At 40.9% G+C, this 23,144-nt stretch overlaps 1 protein-coding gene and 1 long non-coding RNA gene across 8 annotated transcripts in view; both read left to right on the top strand.

The window, feature by feature from the left end:
- Window positions 1-12,414, top strand: part of LOC114920140 (uncharacterized) — a 28,528-nt gene extending 16,114 nt beyond the window's left edge. Inside the window, exons 2-7 of the long non-coding RNA XR_010669127.1 lie at window positions 8,728-8,854; window positions 9,019-9,072; window positions 9,206-9,325; window positions 9,940-10,139; window positions 10,271-10,339; window positions 12,063-12,414. This is a non-coding gene — a long non-coding RNA (uncharacterized lncRNA). The remainder of the gene's footprint in view (window positions 1-8,727; window positions 8,855-9,018; window positions 9,073-9,205; window positions 9,326-9,939; window positions 10,140-10,270; window positions 10,340-12,062) is intronic.
- A 2,232-nt stretch (window positions 12,415-14,646) lies between these two features.
- esrrb (estrogen-related receptor beta) overlaps window positions 14,647-23,144 on the top strand; it is a 44,614-nt gene continuing 36,116 nt past the window's right edge. Inside the window, exons 1-3 of one of the 7 annotated variants that reach the window (XM_065966605.1) lie at window positions 14,648-14,778; window positions 16,684-16,841; window positions 22,140-22,208. In XM_065966605.1, the coding sequence (XP_065822677.1) occupies window positions 16,834-16,841; window positions 22,140-22,208 (77 nt within the window). In that variant the 5' untranslated portion in view covers window positions 14,648-14,778; window positions 16,684-16,833. Of the gene's footprint in view, window positions 14,779-16,683; window positions 16,842-17,981; window positions 18,504-22,139; window positions 22,209-23,144 lie in introns of those variants that run through there. The other 6 variants (XM_065966607.1, XM_065966609.1, XM_065966603.1 and 3 more) reach the window with 6 other exon arrangements.

Genomic DNA, 23,144 nt, shown 5'->3' with positions numbered 1-23,144 from the left:
GTTACGGATCACTTAGTATGAGTGCGCCATAACAGAGTCTAGAATATTAAAGTAGATACATTGATAAATAATTGAACCATTTAAAAGCATGAAATCAGCTTCCTGGCCTGACATCTCTGTTCCACACAACCACATCTAGCAGCAAAGAGAAAGGAAAGAAAAGATGATACACACACAAATCTGATGACTTTTCTGCTTAATATAGTTGCTGGGACAAAGCTGTTCCTGTAGCGCTTTGTTCTGCACTTTGGTACCGAAAGTCAACTCACAATGCAGAGTGTGGGACTGAACTGGATATTCACTCCAACTGCCTGGTGTACAAGATCTCTAGACTAAGCTGTTGCTCTCTGATCAGCTTACCTCACAATCTGGTTCAGTGAATTTATGTTCTTCATGGAGAGGTTTTCAAACCATGGCACAACAGGAAAGGATAAAATCAATACACTCCCTCTCTGAGATCCCTAATGTCTGGCAAATGATGATATCACAGAGACAGTTAACACCTGTAAGTGCCAAACATAAAGAGAAATCACAGATTTTTTTCTGGTTGATGCAAATAGTTTTCCTTTATTATCTTGTAGCCTGGAATGATGGTATTTCAAAGGCAGCCCCCCCCCCCTATTGCGGTGGTGTGATCTCATTTTCTCAGCGTTGAAGTGGACTGCTTGCCTCTCTCTGATCCACCTGGCAGGAGGGGAGTTCGGACTGAGACAGGCTGGCCAGCCCACTGACCTCTGGGTAAAATCTCTCGCTGTGCTGGGCCAGCAATGGGGCAAGAATGACTGAAGCAATAGGGCTGGGATTAGCTGACATGGCGGCTGGGTTTTGCAAGCTGTCCTATTCTTGGGCGTGGATGGGCAAAGGGGCAGAGCGGCTAAAGTGGGAATGAATGTATTGATCCTGCGGCCGTTATGAAAATAACACGCACAAGCTAATTTCTGCAGGAGGGGGGGACACATTGCTGGCAAAGGCAATCTGATTGTGACGTAGATAAGCTCTTAGAGGAGAGATGACCAAGTGGGTGCAAGAAAGATGCAGCCTCGATTTAAAGGAATAGTTTGCCAAACTGTGAAATAACGTTAAGTGGCAACAGCCTATTCAAATCTCATTTCTCTGGAATATATCAGTAGAGCCAGCAGCCATATATTAAATTACATAATATAATATAATAATAATATATTATATTAAATGTAATTTCTCTATTCATAAAAAAAGTGTAAAAGGTAACCAGTTGTGTTGTTGTGTGATGGCTTGTGTGCTCAGGGTGCAGTATGTTTTCGTTTCTCTGCTGCTGGTTTTGCAACCTTGGTTTTCATAGCCAAGTCACCCGGCCAGATGTAAATCGGAGCTCGCGCTCAATCCCAAGTCGTCCCATACAGCAGTATGGTCGATGGCCCAAGGTGTCAAAATATGAGGACTAAGGTGCCTCTCTAGGGTTATTTCTGGATTCTGTCTTCCAGCTCTATATTTGGCATTGAAGTCAAAGGATGCATGAAGAAAGTAAAAGTTTGCCTGGTAGCGACCAAGGTTAAATTCCTGTGTGAAACAGTCATTATTATTCAAAGTTATGTAGCACACAACACATTTTGGACCACCTCACAATTATATACAACATAACTGTGTATGAAGGATTTTTGCAGGACAAAAATCATAACATTTGAAATGTTTGTCAGTCAACAAAAAAAAGAAAAAAAAAAGAAATGGCATGTCTTGATCTACAAAAAGATGATGTCGTAATTTACAAGTTGGGAGTAAAACATTTATGTTTTCTGCTAGTATTTGTGCTGGCAGTTGTTTTATATGTACAAACTTGAGAATAGTACCAGTCTTCACATCTGACTTATTTCAAGAAAGCAAGTTATCATATTCTCCTTTTCCTTTAACTATGGTTTGCAATATGCTCACAGTGCTACATTACACTTTTTTGGTATATCTAAATAGGTTTTTTTAAGGATCAGCAGAACAACAAGAGTATGTCATTTTGTAATTATTTTTTTGCAGTGGCCAAATGTCGATTAGAACGATGATCCCGTAGCAAGATCCCTGTCTCAGACCTACAAAACTGCCCTCTGCCATCACCCCTCCTCCTCCCTGCCCAATAGAACCCATGGGAAGCGAGCTGGTCATATTGTAATGCTGCAGCCTGCCAATAGCCAGAGTTCAGAGCAGGCTTATTCTCACTCACGCCACTCACTGAACTCCTCCACTCTTTTTGCATAAAGTAATTGCTGTCAGCGAGTGTGCACTGCAGAGAGTTGCTCAGGCTCCAGAAGCACAGAGGGTGAGATTAGGGAATAAAAGAGCTAAGTCAGTGCTACTTAGGCACTCCCAGATCCTGCGTCTGTCATTGCTGCGGCTGTGGATGAGGGCTGACAGTGATGAATATTGGCCAAAAGTTGGTATTCCACATGATGATTTTCCCTAATGAGAATTGATGAATGCGGGAGGGAGGGACTCGGGATTGTGTGATGAGAGGAGGGACCACTCATTAGCAGCCAGTCATGCTAAGCTGCGCCGCTTTAAGGTGGGCAGGACTTCTGGGCTGAGCTGTGCCACTCCAGCAGTTCTTCAGAAAACATCAGCTGATTCCACTGATCAATACCCCCTCACATAGGAGAGTGTCAAATGAAATATATCCATAAGAGGCAAAAAATCAATAGCCAAACTCCCCCTTGTGCACAAATAGCATTTAGTAATACTGTCCACATAGCAGAGCATTTATTAGCCATGTGTCACCTTCCATATATAGATCCATAGCAATCTCTGAATACATATGCATGAAGCTGAGGTAAACACCTCGGAGCGGGACAGTCATAGGCCTCATGAGCTGGGGGAAAGGGGGGAGCAGGGCCGGTGGTCTAGCAGATGGTAGCGTGGGCTTTGAAAAGTTGTGGCCCTGAACGAGCCCCAGGCAGCCCCAGAGGCCAGCGCTCAGCCAAAGCTCCACATGTGGCGATCCAGGAAGGACATTAAGTGGATAATAGTTAATAGTGAACCAGGTCATTTACTATCATGTGCCTACTTTATGGAGCACAACCACTCGTGTGTGCAGAAGGGCCCACAGCTAAGAGAAGCTTTAACTTTTAGATGCAGATCTAAGTGCAAAATGAGGACGTGCAGGGCCATTAGCGGAGTATCACATTCTTGGATAAACATTGTGCAATACTTCACTCGCTTTAATAGCTTGTTGTTGGTTGACGAGGAAGCATATCAGTGGAAATGTTGTTTTTTCAGTCATATGACTGAGCACAGAATATCGCTGCTCTCATTCAACATTTTCACTGTTGATTTTATTGGACCTCTGTTGCTCAGGGCTCAAGGCCATGTGATGTGTCACTCCACTATAGTTAAGTATAGATGAAGAGATAGCCTCTTTAATATCCAGGAGCTCATTTCGCAGTGGCTGGCTGGTCACAGCTTGATGACAGCTAAACAAGCCAGTCCACATGATGGAATAGAAGCCAGCATGTGGACACAGTGTACAGAGGATACACAACAGTCTAGATGGACTGTTATGGAGATAGAGTTTGTGGTGAAAGCATGCATACATTTGTGATTTTCTCTGACAAACATGTATGAATGAATGAAGATGTTGCTCTTTGTGAGGACATTTAGAGTTTGTCTGTGTGTAACTTCACTGTCAGGACAGTCTGAATGTTTTCTCCTCCCCAGCCACACAGATTGACTTTATCATTGGCGGATGCAAAGCAGGGATATCTGGGGACACGTAATAGGATTGCCTTGTCTACGTTGTATTTTCTCTCAAATGTGATTTAGCGTATCTCTTTTCGTCACATAGTTAAATATTGTATCCAATATGTGCATTCAAAACCATAAAACTACTTTGTGCTGTATTCATAATTGGATTTTAACTGCAGGTTTCTTGAATCATCTAGCCATCACCATCTCCTATATTGGATTTTTTTTCAGAGACTTCCATTCATGCAGCCCTCTCTTTATTTCCTTCCTGTTGAAATGACATGCGTTTTAATCAGTCAATGCACAAAATGTCTGACTGCACTGGAATCATTAAACCTTCCCTACACAGACACATGCTCACATCCCACTGACTGCAGAGTCTATTAGAGAGATGTAAGATTATGGCCTCAATGAAGCCATTAGTTACGCAAACCCAATGATCATCTTTTTCGTTTGTATAAATCCGATCCATTCTCAACACTTGAGGCAGATGTTGCTCCCCTTGAATGATTTTGGAGGAATTGAGTAAAAACAACAGCAGCATCAACAACAAAAACAACATCAGGAGCCGTAATGAAAGGAGTGAAGGCAAAGGCACTCAGGCGATTGCATCCATTACCCCTCTCCACTATATGGACCCCTTCATAGGGATTACCCCTGGTTCCAGAGAGGTTGATTATTAGACGCTCGCAAAGGTTTCGTTTGAATCGCCCCAGTTAAACGAGAAATTGCAGGCTGAGGAGAGAGGCTAATAACAGTTATTAACCCCGTGCGGGCGGCGGTGTAAAAGAGCGCCACAATAACGAGGTGCACCACCAAGGTTTGAGGCGCAGCGCAGCTAGCACACCCCCGAGGAGAAGCTAACTTATTAAAATAATGAATTAGCCGACCAGATTACTGCAGCCTGCGGCAAAGGCAATTATCCCCCTCCAAATCCCTGGACAGGGCTCCCTAGCGCCACCATAAAACAAGTGCTCAGAAAGCAGGAGCCCTCCGCTCCACACAAATGAATAGGCTGTTAATTAGGATCTCTCCCGCTGCGGGTAGCCTTCCCACTGCCATACAGAAACCACTTCCACGACAGAGAGAGGAGGAGGGGGAATCAGCAATGGGTTGATACTGAATGAGTGTGACTATGAGAGATAGTGAAGTATGTAAAAAGTGAGAGGAAAAAGTGAGGCTTCAAACTCTTCAGTGGTGCGGAAAAGTGTACACTCACACGCAAGAGGAGGTTTGACTAAAAGAAAAACATCCTCGGTGGTCCTAACTGGAAGCTGTGTGAGAAAACAAATACAGACCATTGAATGCAGCCCAGAGCTGCCGCTAAACATTTGACAACTTTGTTCCAATGAGCCAGTGTGGCCTGATATCAGGGACTTTCGGCAGTAAACATCTGTAGTAGCTGTTAATTACACATCGATACTTTGTTCCTATGCACTGCCTTCAAATCCCAAACATTTCCAAACATAAAAACGAATGAAGATCCCCCTGCGGCATCTAAGGGTTAAACTGTCCCTCCTTGACTTGTGGTTATCAGTCCTGATATGAAGGAAACAGTCGGGCAAGAATGGGAGTGAAGTAGGCCAATGGCCACGCTGAAAAAGGGCCTGCTGTATTTTATGACATATATACAGCCCCCTAATGGTTATAAATACTAAAGTATCACACGGTTGACATCATGAACCAAATCTGGCCACCTTCTGCGATCACCTTCCAACTGTACATCAGTAGAAATCATAAAGTTTTGAAGGCTGGACTCACCTTGTCCTGCATAGCTCTACTTACACCGAGAAGGGAGATAAGTGTCAAAGTGGAAACTGTGCCAAAGGGATAACAGCTACATGTATTATAGTGCAGCTACACATTTAGAAGTTCCATTAGCATTTCAGTTGGGAAAGTTTTTTTTTTTTTTTGTTGCAATTGCCAGAAGTAAAAGGACAGATACATCTGGGCTACATTGGAATGATTCAACCAACATGCCAAGCAGCTCCCAATATTCTACAATGACTCTAAAATGCAGTAATAATTAACAGCATCTCCCTTTGAAAAAAAACCTTAAATAAGTTAAGATTCCATTATTTACTACACAGGGAAGTAAAATGTACTTTCTAAGCATGTTACAGTGCTTTATTTACTCTCTTTATGCAGACAGTCAGTTTAAAAATGAAACATAATGTGTTAATAGTTTTTAAATCATACTCTTTATAATGTGATTCGCTCCCAAGAGGACGATTATATAGCCACACAGATATGCGGGGCACGGAACAAGACATTATGCTGGTGTACTGTATGAATATGCCTGCAAGGCTTGACATGAATGCAATTTCATGTAATTTGAATGCCTTTCATGAGGCAAGGACTCTTTTGAACTGTCTTAAAAAGCTCATCCACCACGGTAGCTGCCAGTGGCCCTGGGTACAGAGGAGTCATGTCGACAGGCCCAATTAATGATGGGGCGTCTGAGAGTGAATGAATGAGGAGCTTTGAGAGGATTCCTCCACCTTAAATCCCCCTGTGCTGCTGCTCCCAGACTGCCTGTGAAGAACAATCAAACGGCAGCAACCCCCTCCTATTTATCACTTTAAGACATTAGCCAGACATGGGCCTGAATATTAACCAGCTCCTTTTCCAGGAGAGTTCCACACCAAAGGCTGCGTGTGGCAACATACATTTTTAATCACAGGGGAAAACGAGGCCTCTCAATCGCTCTCATCTATTACTGTGTGCTTAACTCTGCATTTTTTCTACATGCCTCTAAAAACAGGAAACAAGCTATCATTGCTCTTTCTTTGCAGTTTAGTTTTACTATTATTTCAGGAAAACTATTTTCAATCTGTTTCAATCTGTGGTTTCATGCTGGACGTTAGCAAGTCCTTATCTGGTACAAATTGTTTGTTTGAGTCTAACTCTCTCTGTGACGATCCTGACTATGCTGACAGAGTTCATTTCCCTCCTTTGACTGTGTGTCTTCCTGCGTACGACGACTGGGCGACGACTGGGCTGAGGCAGTGGAGCGTGAGCCGGCCTCCACAGCTTAATTGGAGTCATGTTCTCCGGAGCCCAGAGCTGCTGCTCTCCCTGCATCTGCCTCTCTGCTGCCGAGCCCGTGGTGGGAGCAGGCAGGGTAGGGCACGGGTACCATGCATGCAGGGAGATGATCTGTTAACCCTGATCCTCTCCCTCTGGGTCCCCCCACTGTGACACATGGCACCCTGGTGACAAGGTCACTCCACTGTTGTGGCACCACGGGGGGAGTTGGCCCTATTATCAGGAGAAAATATTTTCTTATGAAAGAATCTAAAGGAGGATCTGATGTCCAATCACATTTCACAAAAGACAAGGTTTTTTATACCCAGAAGCTTTCAGTTTTAAGTTTTCAAGGGTAAGAATGCAATTAAAAAGGGTCACGAGACACCATGAGCCAAATGCAAATATATCAATATAAAGAAATATCTAAATGGATCATTTGATCATTATGTTTACTCGGGTTTATGTGTCTTTAGAGAAAACATGAAGGGGAACCTAAAACACATCATTATACCAGCTCCCTACAGGCCAAACCTGAAGCCCAAACTTGACTATGTTAGACTTTATTTTCCAAATCATTCAATGTTCTCTTTTCTCTTTTATTGTGAAATATTAAAGGAGCAATACTTAACTCTGACACGTAGTGTTTAAAATTGGTACTGTGAACAAATATCAAAACATTGGCGATCGCTGCAACACCTGTTGGTTTGTTTATCTGTGAAATGGAGGGGTGTCCAAAACGGACATGTGGCTGTAAAACTGCCTACCTTTACTGGTCAAAACAAACAACTTCAACAAAGCATGTTTCCTTAAAGCCTGATGATATAGTAAGGTCACTTTATGATTGAATTTGGTAGATAGCTTACATATTGCTCCTTTAAGATAACTGTTTTTAAGACATGTTAAAATATTTAAATAATTTCATAAAAGTCTATATTATATTGCATCTACTGAGTTTTCTATACACCTGTCCCAAGGAAGCAACTCATTACGAAACATAATTTTTGATTATGTGTGGGGTTCAGGAAATAGCGTCCCTGATACACTTTAAATAATACCTTTTAAATAACGAGTCATTATTCTCTCAAATGTTTATTAGACAGTCAATGCACCAGGTATTTTAAACAAGAAGCTTAAAAGCTCTCAGAGCTGTAATTTTTCACTTTAAGTCTCATTTGTTTAGGTAACCATTTATTATTCACTGTTTAGAGGGGAAATTAAAGAAATCAGTTAAATGAGGTACACCATGCATGCTCAGGCAATGCACTGTCAGCATTTATCAATCTCACTCTCCCCCACAGTGTGAGAAAGTGAAACTAAGGAAAGTCATTTTGTGCCCAATGAAAGTTTTCCTTTGGAAATTGTGCCTTCCATTAAGAATCAAATTAAGTGCTGGACCAGTAAGTCCACCCCCCTCTAAAACTCTCTCTCACTCTCACATTAACACACACACACACACACACACACACACACACACACACACACACACACACACACACACACACACACACACACACACACACACACACACACACACACACACACACTTCTAATTCATGATTTATTATACTCTCGATGTGTTGGGAGTATTGGTGTGCTGTTACGGAGAGCTGGTTTATGCACTTGACGCTGGGTAAAGTATGTGTGTGTGTGTGTGTGTATGTGACAGAGTTTTCAGCCATCATTCATCGCTGTGGGTCAGGCCTCACATGTGACAGCAGGTGACCAGTGTCAGACAGGAAAGGTCACCGGCCAGTAGTTTGCTCTCTCTCTCTCCCAGCTTGCAGAGCTTAAAAAAATCCAGCAGACAACCAGGCAAAAATCAGACTCTATAAACCAGATTATCTGCTTCTCACGCTGTCATGGTACCACTCTGAGGTGTGGGTCATGATGAGGTATCCACTGGCAAAACATGCAAGCTCACACTGCTGGATGCCTGATATGCTTTTTTTCCTGCCCCGTTCTCACTATTTCACTTTCTTTTTTGTCCTTTGTCTCTAGAACTCAAACCGCCTTTCTTCCTGGCTCGTCTGGCTTCACGGACCACGATGACAGTGAAGTCTTCAGGCAATGTGTTTGAACATCTATTAGCCTGGCTACTCTCTCTTGGGAGTCCTGGAACTTGAAGGTACTACCTTATTTGTCTAATGCATGATGCAGATTTGACATTCCCCTGCGTGTGTGCTCGTGCATGTGTGTTTGTGTGGACCTTTTTTCTCGTGTTCACAGGCCAATTAGTTGAAAAGATAAAAAAAAATGGGCTGCCCCTTTAATGTCTCTTTATCGCCTTAGGGGTGTATTTTCCTTGATTTCACAGGAGTTACATAAAGCGTTCCCTCATAAGTGGTAAGCATATTTTAATTTCTTAATGTAGACACAAGAACCGATGCAAACCATGCAAATGTTGTGATGCTTTGAGCACAAGTTTCCAATTGTCAGTTTTCCTTAATAACATTGTGTTTTGTCTTTATTATTTAAGGAGGATAAAAATCTGCTTGGGGAAGATTAGCGATGAAGTTTGACGTGGGAAACCTTTGTACCGGCCCCTCCATTGTGGGAAAAGGGCACTGATAGGAAGGCAGATAGAGCTGATCAATAGGTAGTGCAGTTTTCTCCCCAGGCCTTCTTTCATATCTCCCTCTTGTTTGTGTTTTGAAGGGGTCGGGGGGTAGGGTCTGGTAAAGTGGTGGCGTGGGCGGGCTTCTGCCCCTTTATCAATCAGGATTTTAATTACACAAGTCTAGGGCGACAGCTAGATTAGAAACCAATCGACGCTATCGGCCACAAAATCTAATTACTGTTTATTGACAGATAAGGGCAGGCCCCCTTCACTTTTTCCAAATAAGATAAACCTCCCCCCTCATACACAATGAAGAGCAGCTCATACTGTCCATGAAAGACTCTATGATAAGTAAACCCTCCACCAGAGAATTCCTCTATGCTTATGGGGAGACGTTAGCTCTATGGACTTCTCTGTTAAGGACGACAGAGGATCAGTGTGCGAGAGCAGTGTACACGTCTCCTTCAAACTCTCGGATAGAAGAAACGCTTTGCTCATAGTATTTAGTTCTAATTCTGGGAGTTTTTAGATGTTATTTCTGACTTTTAACTGTGTGTTTCACAACTCCTGTTTTTGTAAGTGACTCATCAATCAATGGGGTTTTAATGATGAGTAATGAGTGGCCTTTAACCTTGTTGTACATACATTCACAGGTGAAGCGTACCGTCTCTGTGCGCACACGTCTTCCCAGAGGACAGTTCATCCCCCTGAAAGTCCTCCTCTCTCTGAGCCAGAATCTGCCCCCAAACACCCTCCACACCCTCCTCACCCTCGTCCTCACACGTACCAGCCGTTTTACAGCCTCCGTCACCACGCAATGCACTTTGCCTCTAAAGCCGAGAATCTGCCTCAGGTAAATATGGAGTAAATGATTGGATTATTGTTCTTTCATTTGGCTGTGTAGTAATGGCTGGATTATAAACATTGCAGAGTATAGATTTCCTGTCAGATCCTATGAATCAGACATCCTTATCTCATTTCCAGACTGCCGCTCCAGCGAGCGCTGCCATCTCCCAGCCAGGGAGTCAGGGAGAGTGTGGGGAAGCCATAGACGTGCGTGCACACACACACACACATAAACAGACATAAAAAATAAACATGCAGACAACAGGACAAAGCACACACAGTCTCTCAAACACACATATATGGTTCAGAGGGAGAGAGAGAGAGAGAGTCATAGAGACTGTTGTCACCCAGCACAGCACAGGCACTCCAAAGTCCATTCAAAGATTTCAAAAACCACTTAGGTCCCCTGTCCATATTTGTTAAGCAAGTAAATCTAAGGGCTACGGTGCTCTGAATTCAAAGAGAGCGAAGAGACGGCCACGTAGAGAGCATGAGAGAGAGGGGGAAAGGGAGAAAGATGTCTCCTAAATGAAATTTAGGGGAGGCTGGGATGGAGAGAGGCTGACAGCAGGTAGAGGGAGAGAGGCTTCAGACCCTCTGATTTGGTTTTGAAACACACAAAGAGAAATGTTTGGCTTTGAATTATGCAGCATTTCTGACCAGGTCTGGAGATTGATGCCTGGTTCATCTGATGCTTTGACATTATATCAGTGCTTGTTTCTTGTATGTTTCATGTCTTTCTTGCTCAGTCTGCCTCTTCACTGAATTTCTCTTCACTGGATTACAAACATTGTAATTGGGTTAAAGAGCCACATGGAGCAGTTACGGCTGCACATGCTTTGGTTGGAATCCATCAAACCCACCACAGAACTATGGAAAGCCAACAAAAAAAAAGACACTAAACTGGTACTACTAAATGCCAGTAGAGTAAATGTATACCTCCATTTATGTAATTCTGAAGTTAAAAACAAACAGAAATGTGTATCAGTGGGTGTACAGCAGCAGACAGGAGAGAATGTAAGAGACATTTGCTCTTGTCTGCCCGAGTCATGCTGGCTTTTCAGGTCAGCAAAAGAAAACATTATATCGCATTTTGTCAGAATACTCGTTCATTTATTTGAGTTTTGAAATCAGTATATGTCATTGGCTGTAATATTGTATTGACAAATACAAGTAAGTGCACTTACTTTTGAATATTAGCATGTAAACAGGCATTCATTCAGATTAGTCTCAAGATGGGATGCAGCTAATTGACATTAAAATGTAAGAAAGTAGTGAAAAGTATGTCATTGCTGTGTTGCCTGTCTCAGTAAACTGAATCCTAACCCCGAAAACAAGCTAAGAACCTTTAAACAAGTTGAGCTAGTAGAAGCAATTTACGTCAAAGCCCCCCCATCAGCTTTTAGTTTTTCTTTTAAGGATCTTTACTTTATATGAAGCGCTAAGCCATTTAACAGTTGATAAAAAAAAAAACACTTGCTGACCTTACTTTTCTTTTACAAGGCTGCCCTAGTAAAGACTCTTCAGCTGGTCCAAAGTTCTGCTGGTCCCTCTAGAACATTACACTCCCAGCATGCACGCCTGCCTGTGATACCTACTGTCTCTAAATGTACTATGGGAGGTAGAGCCTTCTGTTATCAGGCCCCACTCTTTTGGAATCCTCTAGCAGTCAGGGTCAGGGAGGCAGACACCCTCTGTACTTGTTTAAAACTTTTCTTTGTGACAAAGCTTATAGTAAGAGCTGGTTCAGGTATGGACCAGCTGTTAGTTATGCTGCTATAGGCTTAGACTGCGGGAGACCTGGCGCACTGAACTGCTCTCTCTCTCTTTTATTTGAGTTCATTTATATCATATTACTGCATGTCACTGACTTTCAATCTTCACATATTATTTAAGCCGTGACAAGTTCCTGTGCTTCCTTGTCTCGTAGGTTCCTAAGGTGTGGATAGTCCGCTGCTGTGGACCCCCTGCCTTCAATTGCTACAACTATTAATATCAGCTGTACATCTATTACAATTATTTAGGAGCTGCTCAACTTGAAATGCTATAATTTACATTATCAGACCTCCCCATTTCACTTTGTGGATGGCTGTTCAACGTGAGTCTTTTCTGCTCGAGGTTTCTGCCTGTGTTGCTTAGTGCTGTGCTCATGGTGGATTCATGTTGGGTCTTTGCAATTAATAGTATAAAGAGTAATGTCTAGACCTGCTCTTATTGTAAAGTGTCTTGAGATAACATTTGTTATGAATGGGTGTTATACAATTAAAGATTGATTGATTACACTTTCTGCATCACACTGTTGTTTGCTGTCCTCACATTATAATTTTCTCTAAAGCTGCTCTTCCTCTTCTGAAAAAAAGGTTTTGAGGTGTTGTCTTTATTCCTTATGAGGAGGGGGGTTTATTAGTTTATAAATTACAGATCATTCAGCTTCAGATGAAGCAAATACTCTACAACTTCATTAAATGGGGGTGGTAGAAACTCAGTCTAGGGACTTTGGGTTGGGAACTGGAGGGTGGCCAGTTCACGTTCGGGTGAGGACCAAAGTATGGAAGTTGGTCTGGTAGCTGGAGAGGTGCCAGTTCACTTCTTGAGTACTGCCTAGGTGCCCTGAGCAAGGCATGGAACCCCCAAACAGTTCAGGGGCGCCCACGTGTGCAGCCCCCTCACTCTGACATCTCTCCATTAATGCATCTTCACATGTTTGTGCATGTCTGTATTTTGGGCCTATGTGTGTAAATAGTAAACTCAAACTTCCCCTTGCGGATAAATAAGGTAAAAAAATTTGAAAAAAACCCCACTTCTATTCATCTGCAATGATAGTTCTTATTAGCAATGTCTCAATGTAATTAAAGCTACATTTCATGGCTCCTTTTAAAACACATTTGTTTATGTTAGCCAATAAAAAAACTGCAGGTGAAATCATAAATGTAGCGATCTTCTCCTTCACTGTCTGGATAATCTTCCTGTTGGTTGTTTAGAGCAGCTAACCTGTAGTTAATACTCCTAACATAGGGAACTGAACAGGCCCGCTGTTGTCTTTCCTTAGTGCTGAAGCACTCTGCCATTACATTTATAGATTTTCTCTTTGATGGGATAATTTGGTCTTTATATCCCTCACAAATGAAGTGATCCTCGGTGCTCCTTGTGCAGCTCACACTTTCAAATACAGTTAATTGCATTCGAAAAGAATCAATGATACTTTCATGGTGACAATATCATTCTTTTAATGTCACTTAATTTCCTCAGTGAAATGATTACATCAATAGCCTGGAACCCATTTCTATCTTTCAGCATGAATTAATCTATTAAGGACAATAATTACACGTTTGTAATGGATAGGTTTTTGTGCTGTGGTAAATGCAGTGAGTCTCCATTGTGTGCCTGGTTGTTGGCACTGTCCGGACTGTCATTCATTCAGTTTATGAATTACACTATCAACCCGGGAAAATAAATAAAAAAAATTACCTCTGCTGCAGCTCTATGGTGGCCTTGTTGTGAGAGAGCACTCCCTCTAGTGGAGATGTTAGAGTTTGGTTTAGTGCTCTGTTCCTCAGCTAAGTCAGTCAGTGTTGTGTGCAGGCAAACATTCCCCGAGATGCAATTGAACAGACAATATATAATATATATATATAAATACATATATTTTGTCATTTTCTTAGTGAAATGGCTCGAATTGTTGTCGCTAAGGTTTATTTTTGAGAACATATGTTGTAAATTAGTTTTTACAAATATGTGTATGTGTTGATATGTGATGTCTACACCTAATTTTGGTGGATCATAATAGGGGACAAGTAATTAAACACTTGCATTTATCAAAAGTTCAATGATTGTATGATTGAATGTATTTCACCTTCAAAACACAACACCAAGCAAATGAAAAATGGTTGATACAAATTTGGATAGTGGCTGAAATTAAATCAGTGTGTGAAGGTCCTGACAGGTAGCGTTTACGGTTGTGTTCTCTGCAACAGACGCAAAACTCCTATTGTCCTTATATTTATTCATGAGTAGAGGAAACCAGTCGACTGCAGAGATGTTCAACCTTTCACTGTTATTGTCACCTGTCGATTACTCAGGTGAAAATATACCTAGATTACCTCGGGGGGTTTGTGAGCAAGACAAACCAAATTACGGTGTCTGCTAAAACTCGGATATGAGGGCAAAGAGAGGCACTGCAGAAGGACAAGAATGACACTGAGTGACTGCCGTCAGTGTTGGTGCTTGTAGAAATTCAAGGAGCAGTGAAAAACAAATAAACTGTCGACTAATAAACAGGCCTAGGCACCAATTGAAGCAGTCTATTCTGACAAAACTAAAAGGAGTTAAAGTAACTTATTTTTTTCCCTCTCAACAGACTTGAATCCCATTTGACCTCGCTCACCCGGGTCCTGCTGCCGGTGGAGGTGTTTGGAGGAGGAGTTGATATTGTGGCTGCCCCGTGTGTGTGTGTGTGTGTGTGTGTGTGTGTGTGTGTGTGTGTGTGTGTGTGTGTGTGTGTGTGTGTCTGTGTGACAGTTAACCGGCGCGCTCAGACACATAGAGCCACAGCAGCAGCAGCCGCACCACCACAACCTGGAGCCACAACGGCGCGACTGTGCGCTGTGCTGCTCAGCCCTGGATGTGACATGACGTGTCCGAGTAAGGTACACTATACACTCCTTTGCCTGAGTTTATCTTTCACATTCGGGACACAATGTTACGCTAACTTTTTTTTTTTTTTTTTCAACTTTTAATGATATGTCAAATGAACTTTCGACGCACCTGTGGCTAGCTTCTGTAAATGACATCAGTGTGCACGCGGCTTAACTGTAATTGAGGCATGTACAGTGCACGCGGACTTGCTGCACTGAACCTTTTCCTCTGGGATTTGTGACTGAATTACGCATCGATTTGACCATTTCTCGATGCACGAAATGGTTAAATATGTCGACTTTAAAATGCCTCGCTGTATGTTTATTTCATTATATATTCCGAGTTCAATTTTGAGAATTTCAACACAAGTAACAATGCTGAAAGTCTACTCTATTTTTTTTTTTTAAGTAAACAAATAACATGAATGTCCCTTGAAATAGCTGCATCAGAAATACCCTACATCAGACATTATGTACAAATGTATCATGTTAGATTAAAGCAATATCAGCAGTCTCATTTGCATTGTTGTTCAAAGGCCATGAACTAGATTCACACGTAAACATTGATTGGTGTTGTTTAATTCTAACTGTCCTTTAAAGAAAGAAAATTAAAGCAGTATCATTTCATGAAAAAGACGATTTACTTCTTAACCAAACATAATTTAAACCACATAAGTTGACCATTCTGTTTTAATTAACTTCGTGTTAAAGAGCCTTTAATCTTGCACAGTTGTTTCATTTGACAGGTTAATTTACTGTAAATGTTTCTGTAATACAACCCTCCCCCCAACATATTAAGCATCAAACACATAACAAAAAAAATGCATCTTATTTCATTAAAAAAAAACCATCCACGATTATTACCCTGATTAAAAAAAGAACATGTCAACAATCAAACAGTGCTTCTCTTAGTTGTCATACTCCTCTAACTGTGTCATGCCACGTGTGATTGAGAGTATGCCTTGTGCAGCTCAATTCTTTATTTGTATCTGATCCCTGCATGTCAAATCAGCTGTCACCTGTCGTGATTTTTTTTTTTTTCATAACAGAGCTGATAAGAAACAAAGATAGAAGCAGCAGGGCTCTCATAGCTCATACTGCATGACAAAAGTCTGTGTGGTGTCAGTGGAAGCCTTGAGAGGCCAAAGGAAAATGCAGGAATGTGATTTATCAAGTGAAGGTACTTATCAATGTAAAAGACAGTACACTGGCTAGATATCAGATGTAATATTGCAGTCTACGAGTCCTAGTATCTAAGGCTCTAGACTTATGCTGTCAGCCATTTGAACTTGCAGCATATGTGGTGTGTTTTTTGCAATGATTTGACACATGATGATTTTTGAACTTTGAAAAAATCAAATGATGTTTACATCCTTAATGAGCTGAAAACTGGAATAAGTGGCTGTAACTCTTAGTTAAAATGAATTTAAATTCTGGTTAATAATGGGGGTGAAACATTCAGAATGTTTTGCATCTTGTTAATGCACTGAGGTGTACAGATATCCATTATATTCTCTTTTGCATTGCATACCGTGTACTGTATAACCAAGGTCTGAGAATTGTGTTTGTTGGTGGTTTTATCTCTTGTTAAGGAATTAAACTGACAGGTGCTGATTTGGCATCAATCTTCATTGGATTTTATTTATTTAGTCATTTGCATTTGTCACAAAAAGAGAGCAGATGCTGTGTGATCTGTGCCGCTGTGGAGGCAGGCACTATTGCTGCACATCAATAGGCCTGTGATGATCAATAGGGATTGCGTGATGTTTTTGCATTGATTATAGAAACGTGAGCCGATGAATGGAACCGGCGTCCTCTCTGAGAGACTTGCAGTTCCTGTCCAGCCGAGAAAACCAGAGAGCAAGTGAGCAACCTAACACACCTTCTTTTTTTTTTTTTGTATCAATCTGCTGGTAGATCTGGACTCCACCTTGCTCACTCTGAGTTTTACTGAAGACCGTCAGCGGGCACTTTGTGAGTTTCCAAGAAGTGAGCAGGCTGCTGTTTTCTTTCTGCTTGACTTGTCCAAGTGTCTGCTGTTGTGGGACCGCTCGTTTCTCCAATAAGATGCCATGGTAAGCTCTGTTCTTATAATGTGGGGATACAGTAACATGGAGACCCTCACTGACTGTGAAATGGTATCTGCATTCTCGGCATTCTTACTGGGCTTGATCAACAGTGAAACACTGGCGGCTCTTAAAGCTGGGGTTAAAGAAGACAGAGCTGGATTTTCCGCTGCTTTAGAAGCTGATGGGCTTCCAGAATATGAGTTATGGCTTGAGATCATCTCTCACAGGTGGTGAAAGGTTTCACAATGGTACCTCACATGTAACACCCGCAAATGGAGCCTGCGACACAGCTCAATAAATACATTTACTGTCCTCAGTGCTTTGAAAGCTATTGCTTTTTGAGAGTGAAGTGCTGCAGATGCACTCGACTGCTTGTTGGAGCTTCTGTGGTGCGGATGAGGCTGGTGTCAGATTTTACTTTATGTGTTATATAACAGTAAAAGGCTTCATATTGATATCTTTAAAATGCATTGTGCAGATTACAGTTGGGTTTTTTGTTGTTGTGATGGTCAAGTTCTGAAATGGTGAAGTTCTCTGCTGTTTTGAGGAAAAATATTGCTTTTGGATTTTCTTCAGCTTTCTTTGATGCATCTTCATGCTCACAACAGGATATGGAAACTGAGAAAACAATCCTTTTATTTGTCAACTTTCATAATTTATAGATAAAAGGTTGAAAAAAACTTTTTCCAAAAACATAAAAAAAAGAAAGTTCTTTTGAACTATAAAATATAAGAAATGTTGCTTTTCATTCAGGTCAAAACAAAAAAGAAGGAAATCAATATTTTCCTAAAAATGACAAGTTTACTGACAAATACACTATCTTTCATTTTACATTTATCTTATTTTATTTAAATGTAACTTTTAAAGCAAATGCGTAATTATGCAACTCTTTCTTTAATTGAGATGAAAACTTCACGCGGCGGCTGTTCTGTTGTTCATGTGATAGGTTGTTTTGTCTATCTGTGTGTGTGTGTGTGTGTGTGTGTTGTACTTGTAAATAGCGGAGTGTGCGAGTGAGCATTTGGATCCCTCCTCCCTGGTGCTCCGCCGGCCCCCTCTGTCGCTTTAAGTCCTGCCCCTCGGAGCCAGCCAACAGCAGCTGTTCCATATTCATCAAGCCCTTGAGTCTTAAAGAGCCCTATCCCGTCCATGGAAAGAGTCATTCCTCTCGCTCGCACTCTCATGCTCTCTCCATCTTAGCGCTCATCCCGCCGCTGCTGCTGCTGCTGCCTGCGCTTCTCTCTCTCTCTTTTTTTCTCTTTCTCACCCCCCTTTACCTCACTGTCTATCTGTCCCTCCCCTCTTCACTCTCCCTCTCCCTCTCTCTCTCTCTCTCACTGTCATACACACACTTACATACACTTAGACACACACTCTTTCTCTCGCTCTCTCTCTCTAACACTATACATAAACACACACATGCTCACACACACATGCGCGTGCCCACTCAATCCATCAGAGCCCAACATACCTGTGCAGGCTGGGGGGAGCGGTGCTGGAGGGGCTTTTCGGCAGCGTTGTCTCTGAGGGTGCTGCACGATCATTTGGGGGAAGAAGCGGGTCTCAGTTGTTTCCTCTTTCCTCTTCCTCTCACTCCTGGAATGCTAAAACTGGACTGATGGACATTTCAGAACTTTGTCTTCCAGACCCTCTCAGCTATCATAACCAGTAGGTGCACCTTGTGTCTTTATTTCTTTCTTTCACTTTTTAACCCATCTCTTGTCATTTCCTCCGTGTCTTTCTTTTTAAAAATATTGTTCCTTTATATTCCTCTTTGCTTTTTTTTTTTTTTTTTTAACCAGTGCTTGCTCTAGTTGTGTAGTTTTATTTATTTATTTATTTAACTTTAACTTTTTTTTTTCATTGATATACTTTTCCAAGCGTTTATTTTCGTATACCCTCTCACAGCTTCTCACACTCTTAAACATGCACCTTCTCCTGTTCATTGTTTTGAGGGCTCTTAAATCGTGCAGAACTTGACAGTGTAGAGCAACAGGGCAGGTGCAACTGTGTAGCATGTGCATGTGTGTGTAGATTTATTGTGTGCACACATCACATCGTGTATGCCAGTCTTTTTGAAATTTCACACAGAGCATGGCTGATTGATTTAGCTCGCCTCTCTGCTAAGTGTGTATTTTCTCTCTGAAGAAGTTGGGGTACCTGTCCAGTCGGGTTAGGAGGTTGTTTGTTGATGGCTTAGTTCCTAGACTGGGCCACACAGGAAGAATGCAAATCATGTTTTAGGGAGATGGGATTAAAGTGAATCTGTTGAATCAGGGAGGATAAATTACACACTGTAATATTCCTAGCCAGAGAAAAAGAGATGAAAGGACCTTGTAACCTCTGTGAGCCGGCAGCTCTGTCCCAGCCAGTGGCACACGAGGCGAGCTGCTCCACAGTCTGACTGCTGGGACAAACTGAGCTCACAATACTCCCTTTAACTTTGTAAATCCATAAATAACTAATAGTTCAAACTGTAAAAACAACCTCAAGTCAAGAAAAATATACATTTGTTGTTTTAATTTTTGTTGGAAGAGTTTTGTGCTTGTACTTTTGTGTTTACTTCCACTAAAGCAATGAGTCAAATAGTGCTTGAATTAATAGATCATTTCTAAATAACCCGTTTTTTTTCTTTCATAACATTTTCAAAGATTCTATAGAAAAGATAGACTACATACGAAATTCATGATTTGTGGAGGATCAGAGATCTGCAGATATTTCATTGACCTGTAAACATTTCTCTGAAACCTATTTTATTCTCTGTTTTGAAAAGGTCAACAGTTAAATCTTATTTAAGTCATTTGCCTTGTTGAGTTTTAATGTATTGAACATTTTAAAATAATACCATCAATGCATTCAAATGTAAAGCAATACTCTAGGTGAAAAAACAAAACAATTAATCTGATTCAGAGCTTATTCTGTCAGTGTTTATTGCTCTGTCTGATCTTTTTTTAATTTACTTTAGGCTTTAATTACTGCAAGTTCAAGGAGTTATTCTAGAAAATATTTATATTTTTATCTTAGATACATGTGCAGAAATCTCCATTGTATTTTCGTGGATTTTAAAATGTTGACTTCTCACTCATGTACACCCCAATATAAAAACTACACAAACAGTAGAACAGAGTGAATAAACCGAGTACATACATCTGTAAAACATCTATTTTACATTTAAAGTGTATGGATGTAAATGTTTTTATTGTAGAAAATATAGTCTAAATTAGTGAGCCATTAAAACGACTATAATTTTAATAAACCAGCCCAACGAGTACTGAATTATATAAAGTTAATTTATACATTTATGTAGACATTGAGGACATTTTTCTTCTTTAATCTCTTTTATCATATTCTGTCATATTCGTAACAACAGGGAGAATAATTATTAAACATGAAGGTAATTTAAATGTTCAGTTTTGTAAAAAAACAAAAAACAAAACAGTTTTTATAATAATTAAAAATAGTGTTTTTTTTCTCATATTGTCTCCTCTCAAATTCAGAAATATCGATTACAAATTTCCCTTTAAACAAATATAATAGTTAATTTATATGCTTTAAAATAATAATTTCCCTATTGTGACTTTCACAATTATTTGTATCACTTTATTGCAATAAATGTAAAAGACACAACACTTTAATACTGAGACAGGAGTATATTTACAGATTTGGTGCCAGTGTGCACTGATCAGAACTATGTTTAAAATAAACTCATATTTAATGACATCCTGCACAATAATGTTGCATTTTGTGCCCCGTGTTGACAACATTTGATTATTATTGAAACGTGTCATATTTAGATTGACTTTGAAAAGAGTGATTACTCATTGAATACTGACATGGGGACTGTTGGTTTTCTAAATGACTTCAGTGATTTACTGCAGATATGTTAAAAAAAAAAAGTTTACTATAATAATCTATTTTATTCTCACTCTAAAGCTAAAAATCTTTCACTTGAGTGTAAAGCATTTCACTAATTACATGTCAACCTGTCAGGAGTTCGTCTCTATAGTATCGGCCTCAGAGTGCTGCGTATTTTTTTTAGGTTCAGCAGTGGCTCTTCTCTGCTAATTGTACAGCGGTATTTGCAGCCCCTCACTGTGGGCTGGATGTTGCGCTGATGCTTGGTAGAGAGGATTAGTGGGACGTATGTGCTTCATATAATTAGCACAGGACTGTTGTGTAATCACTGTACTAATTCACTCTATAGATTGACCCGAGAGGCATTGCCACTGTCTGGGTATTACATGGAGAAAAAGAGAGAGTTTTGTCCTCAGAATTGAGACACACGGCCAGTTTGTTTGCACAAAACAGGTCTTAATAAAAGTTTCAATATTTGTATTATGGCCGAATTTCAGAAGAGAGAATGATGTACACATTTCTGTTGGTATCAAGCCAATAGATTGTCTACTTTTGCTTGACTTGTTTCAGTCTAAATACCGTTGAGCTCCTGCAGGGAGACGAGTCATTTACTGTGTGAGTCTGACAGGATTGTTGTTGATCATCTATTGTAGTGTCACTTTTCTCCACTCAGAAGTCAGCCGATGCAGACGATTGTCAGTTTGAGTTCCTGGCTGCTCGCTGGAAACACACACAGAGTGTGAGTGGCGGTGAATTGAGATGTGACTTCTTTCTGCTTCTAAATGCTCCATCAACACCCTCGCTTTCTTTAAGCCCTGGCTGAGTCACTGCTATAAACTAACTAGGCTATCCAATTTCCTTTTGTGAAATAAAAGCTTTTTAATGTATTTTTTAGAGAAGTTAGAGCACAATGATGAATTAGATTTTAACTTATTTGACTTCATTCCCAGCCTGCTGCATTAGAGCCTGCTAACACCCATCGCCAGCAGTCCGGCCGCTTGATTCTTATTAGGTTTCAGAAAACAAGGCGAGGGAATTGCATTAGTGTATCTTAAGTTAAAAGCTCTTTGACCAAGTGTTTCATTGTTATTGGGTTAATCAGATTTTTGCTGTCTTCATGGAGATGCTATCGCAGGCTAGAGGCAGTGGTGGGTAACCAAAGCAGCCGTGCACAGACACTATCCAGATGGGATCAGCTTACGGTAATTTGGTTTCAGAATACATTACCAGAAGAGGCTTGTGGCCGAGAATGGCCATCCCGAGGTTCAAGCCAGGAGCTGGTGGCCTCTTTTGCTGCAGCTCCAGAAAACCCACCTGTCCCACTCCCAGCCTGCTCATTTCCCTGAGCTTTCAGGAGGAGTTGGGATATGTGCCTTTTTTAAAGAAAACCAAATGTTTTACAATTCAGTTTGTCATCCAATTCTAAATACTTCCTTCTTGTACCAACAGGGCTTTGTTGTCCAATTCATTAGAGAGATTCCTGAGTCCACTGGCCACGCTGGAGCCCTCTCATTTCTGGTATCTAGTATCATTACTTTCACTGTAAATATGTCACTCAGCTCTGGCTGAGTGGGGGGAGGGTGGAGCATGTTGTCTCTCTCTAGGCCAAACGGGGATGCAGAGTATATTGACACTCTCTGGATGTTCACTGTTCTGCCGCTTCAGAGGTTTTCGGGTTCATAAGCTGGCACATTATTATGGCACACACTTATTCATTATTTGTGCTGCTTAATTCCCCAATTCAATAACTTGAAAAATAACAGTAAAAAAAGCATGTCACATCCAGACTAGCTCTGTCTTAAATCCTCTTTTTTTTAATTCAACATTCTGTTTTATTTTGGGCTTTTAAAAAATCACGTTAAAATGATTTCTGTGTACACCTATTTTTAAAAAAATGTCGCAAAAATGTCTTGGCAGAAAGTATTTATTAAAATGTTGTTTTATATTTTTTGTGTAGTTATGATGTTTTTCCCCTTGAGACCCCATCTGGTTATTGCCCTTTGCACTTTTCAGTGAGAGCCCACGCCTCTTTGGCTTTGGCCACTAGTACAGAAACCACAAACCTTCACCGAACGCGTCCCTTCTGATTTCTCATCCATTGTAACCTTGGACACCTCCACCGCAGCAGTGTGAGAATCTGTTTAAAAATAACCAGGTCCATTAGTCTAGAAGGATAATGCTAGCCTACGTAGGCTCTCATGCCCTTGTGGCAGCAGAGTGCTATCACTGACACGGTGCGTCAGCACTTCTTCCTGTTGCTCCAACATTGAAGGGCTCCTCCTCCTCATTTACACACACATACACCCATGCCTGTACACACACTTAAACACACACGTACAATCTGAAACGTCAAAAAATGAGTCATCAATAGTGCTATCATCTTAGTAACACCCTTCACAGGATTTAAAAAAGAACATGGTAAATGAGTTTCAAGAAAACGTGAAGTTTTCTGTT

The sequence above is a fragment of the Labrus bergylta genome, chromosome 18 (genome assembly GCF_963930695.1).
Source record: "Labrus bergylta chromosome 18, fLabBer1.1, whole genome shotgun sequence".
Lineage (NCBI taxonomy): Eukaryota > Metazoa > Chordata > Actinopteri > Labriformes > Labridae > Labrus > Labrus bergylta.
This window is presented reverse-complemented; position numbering and strand designations above follow the sequence as displayed.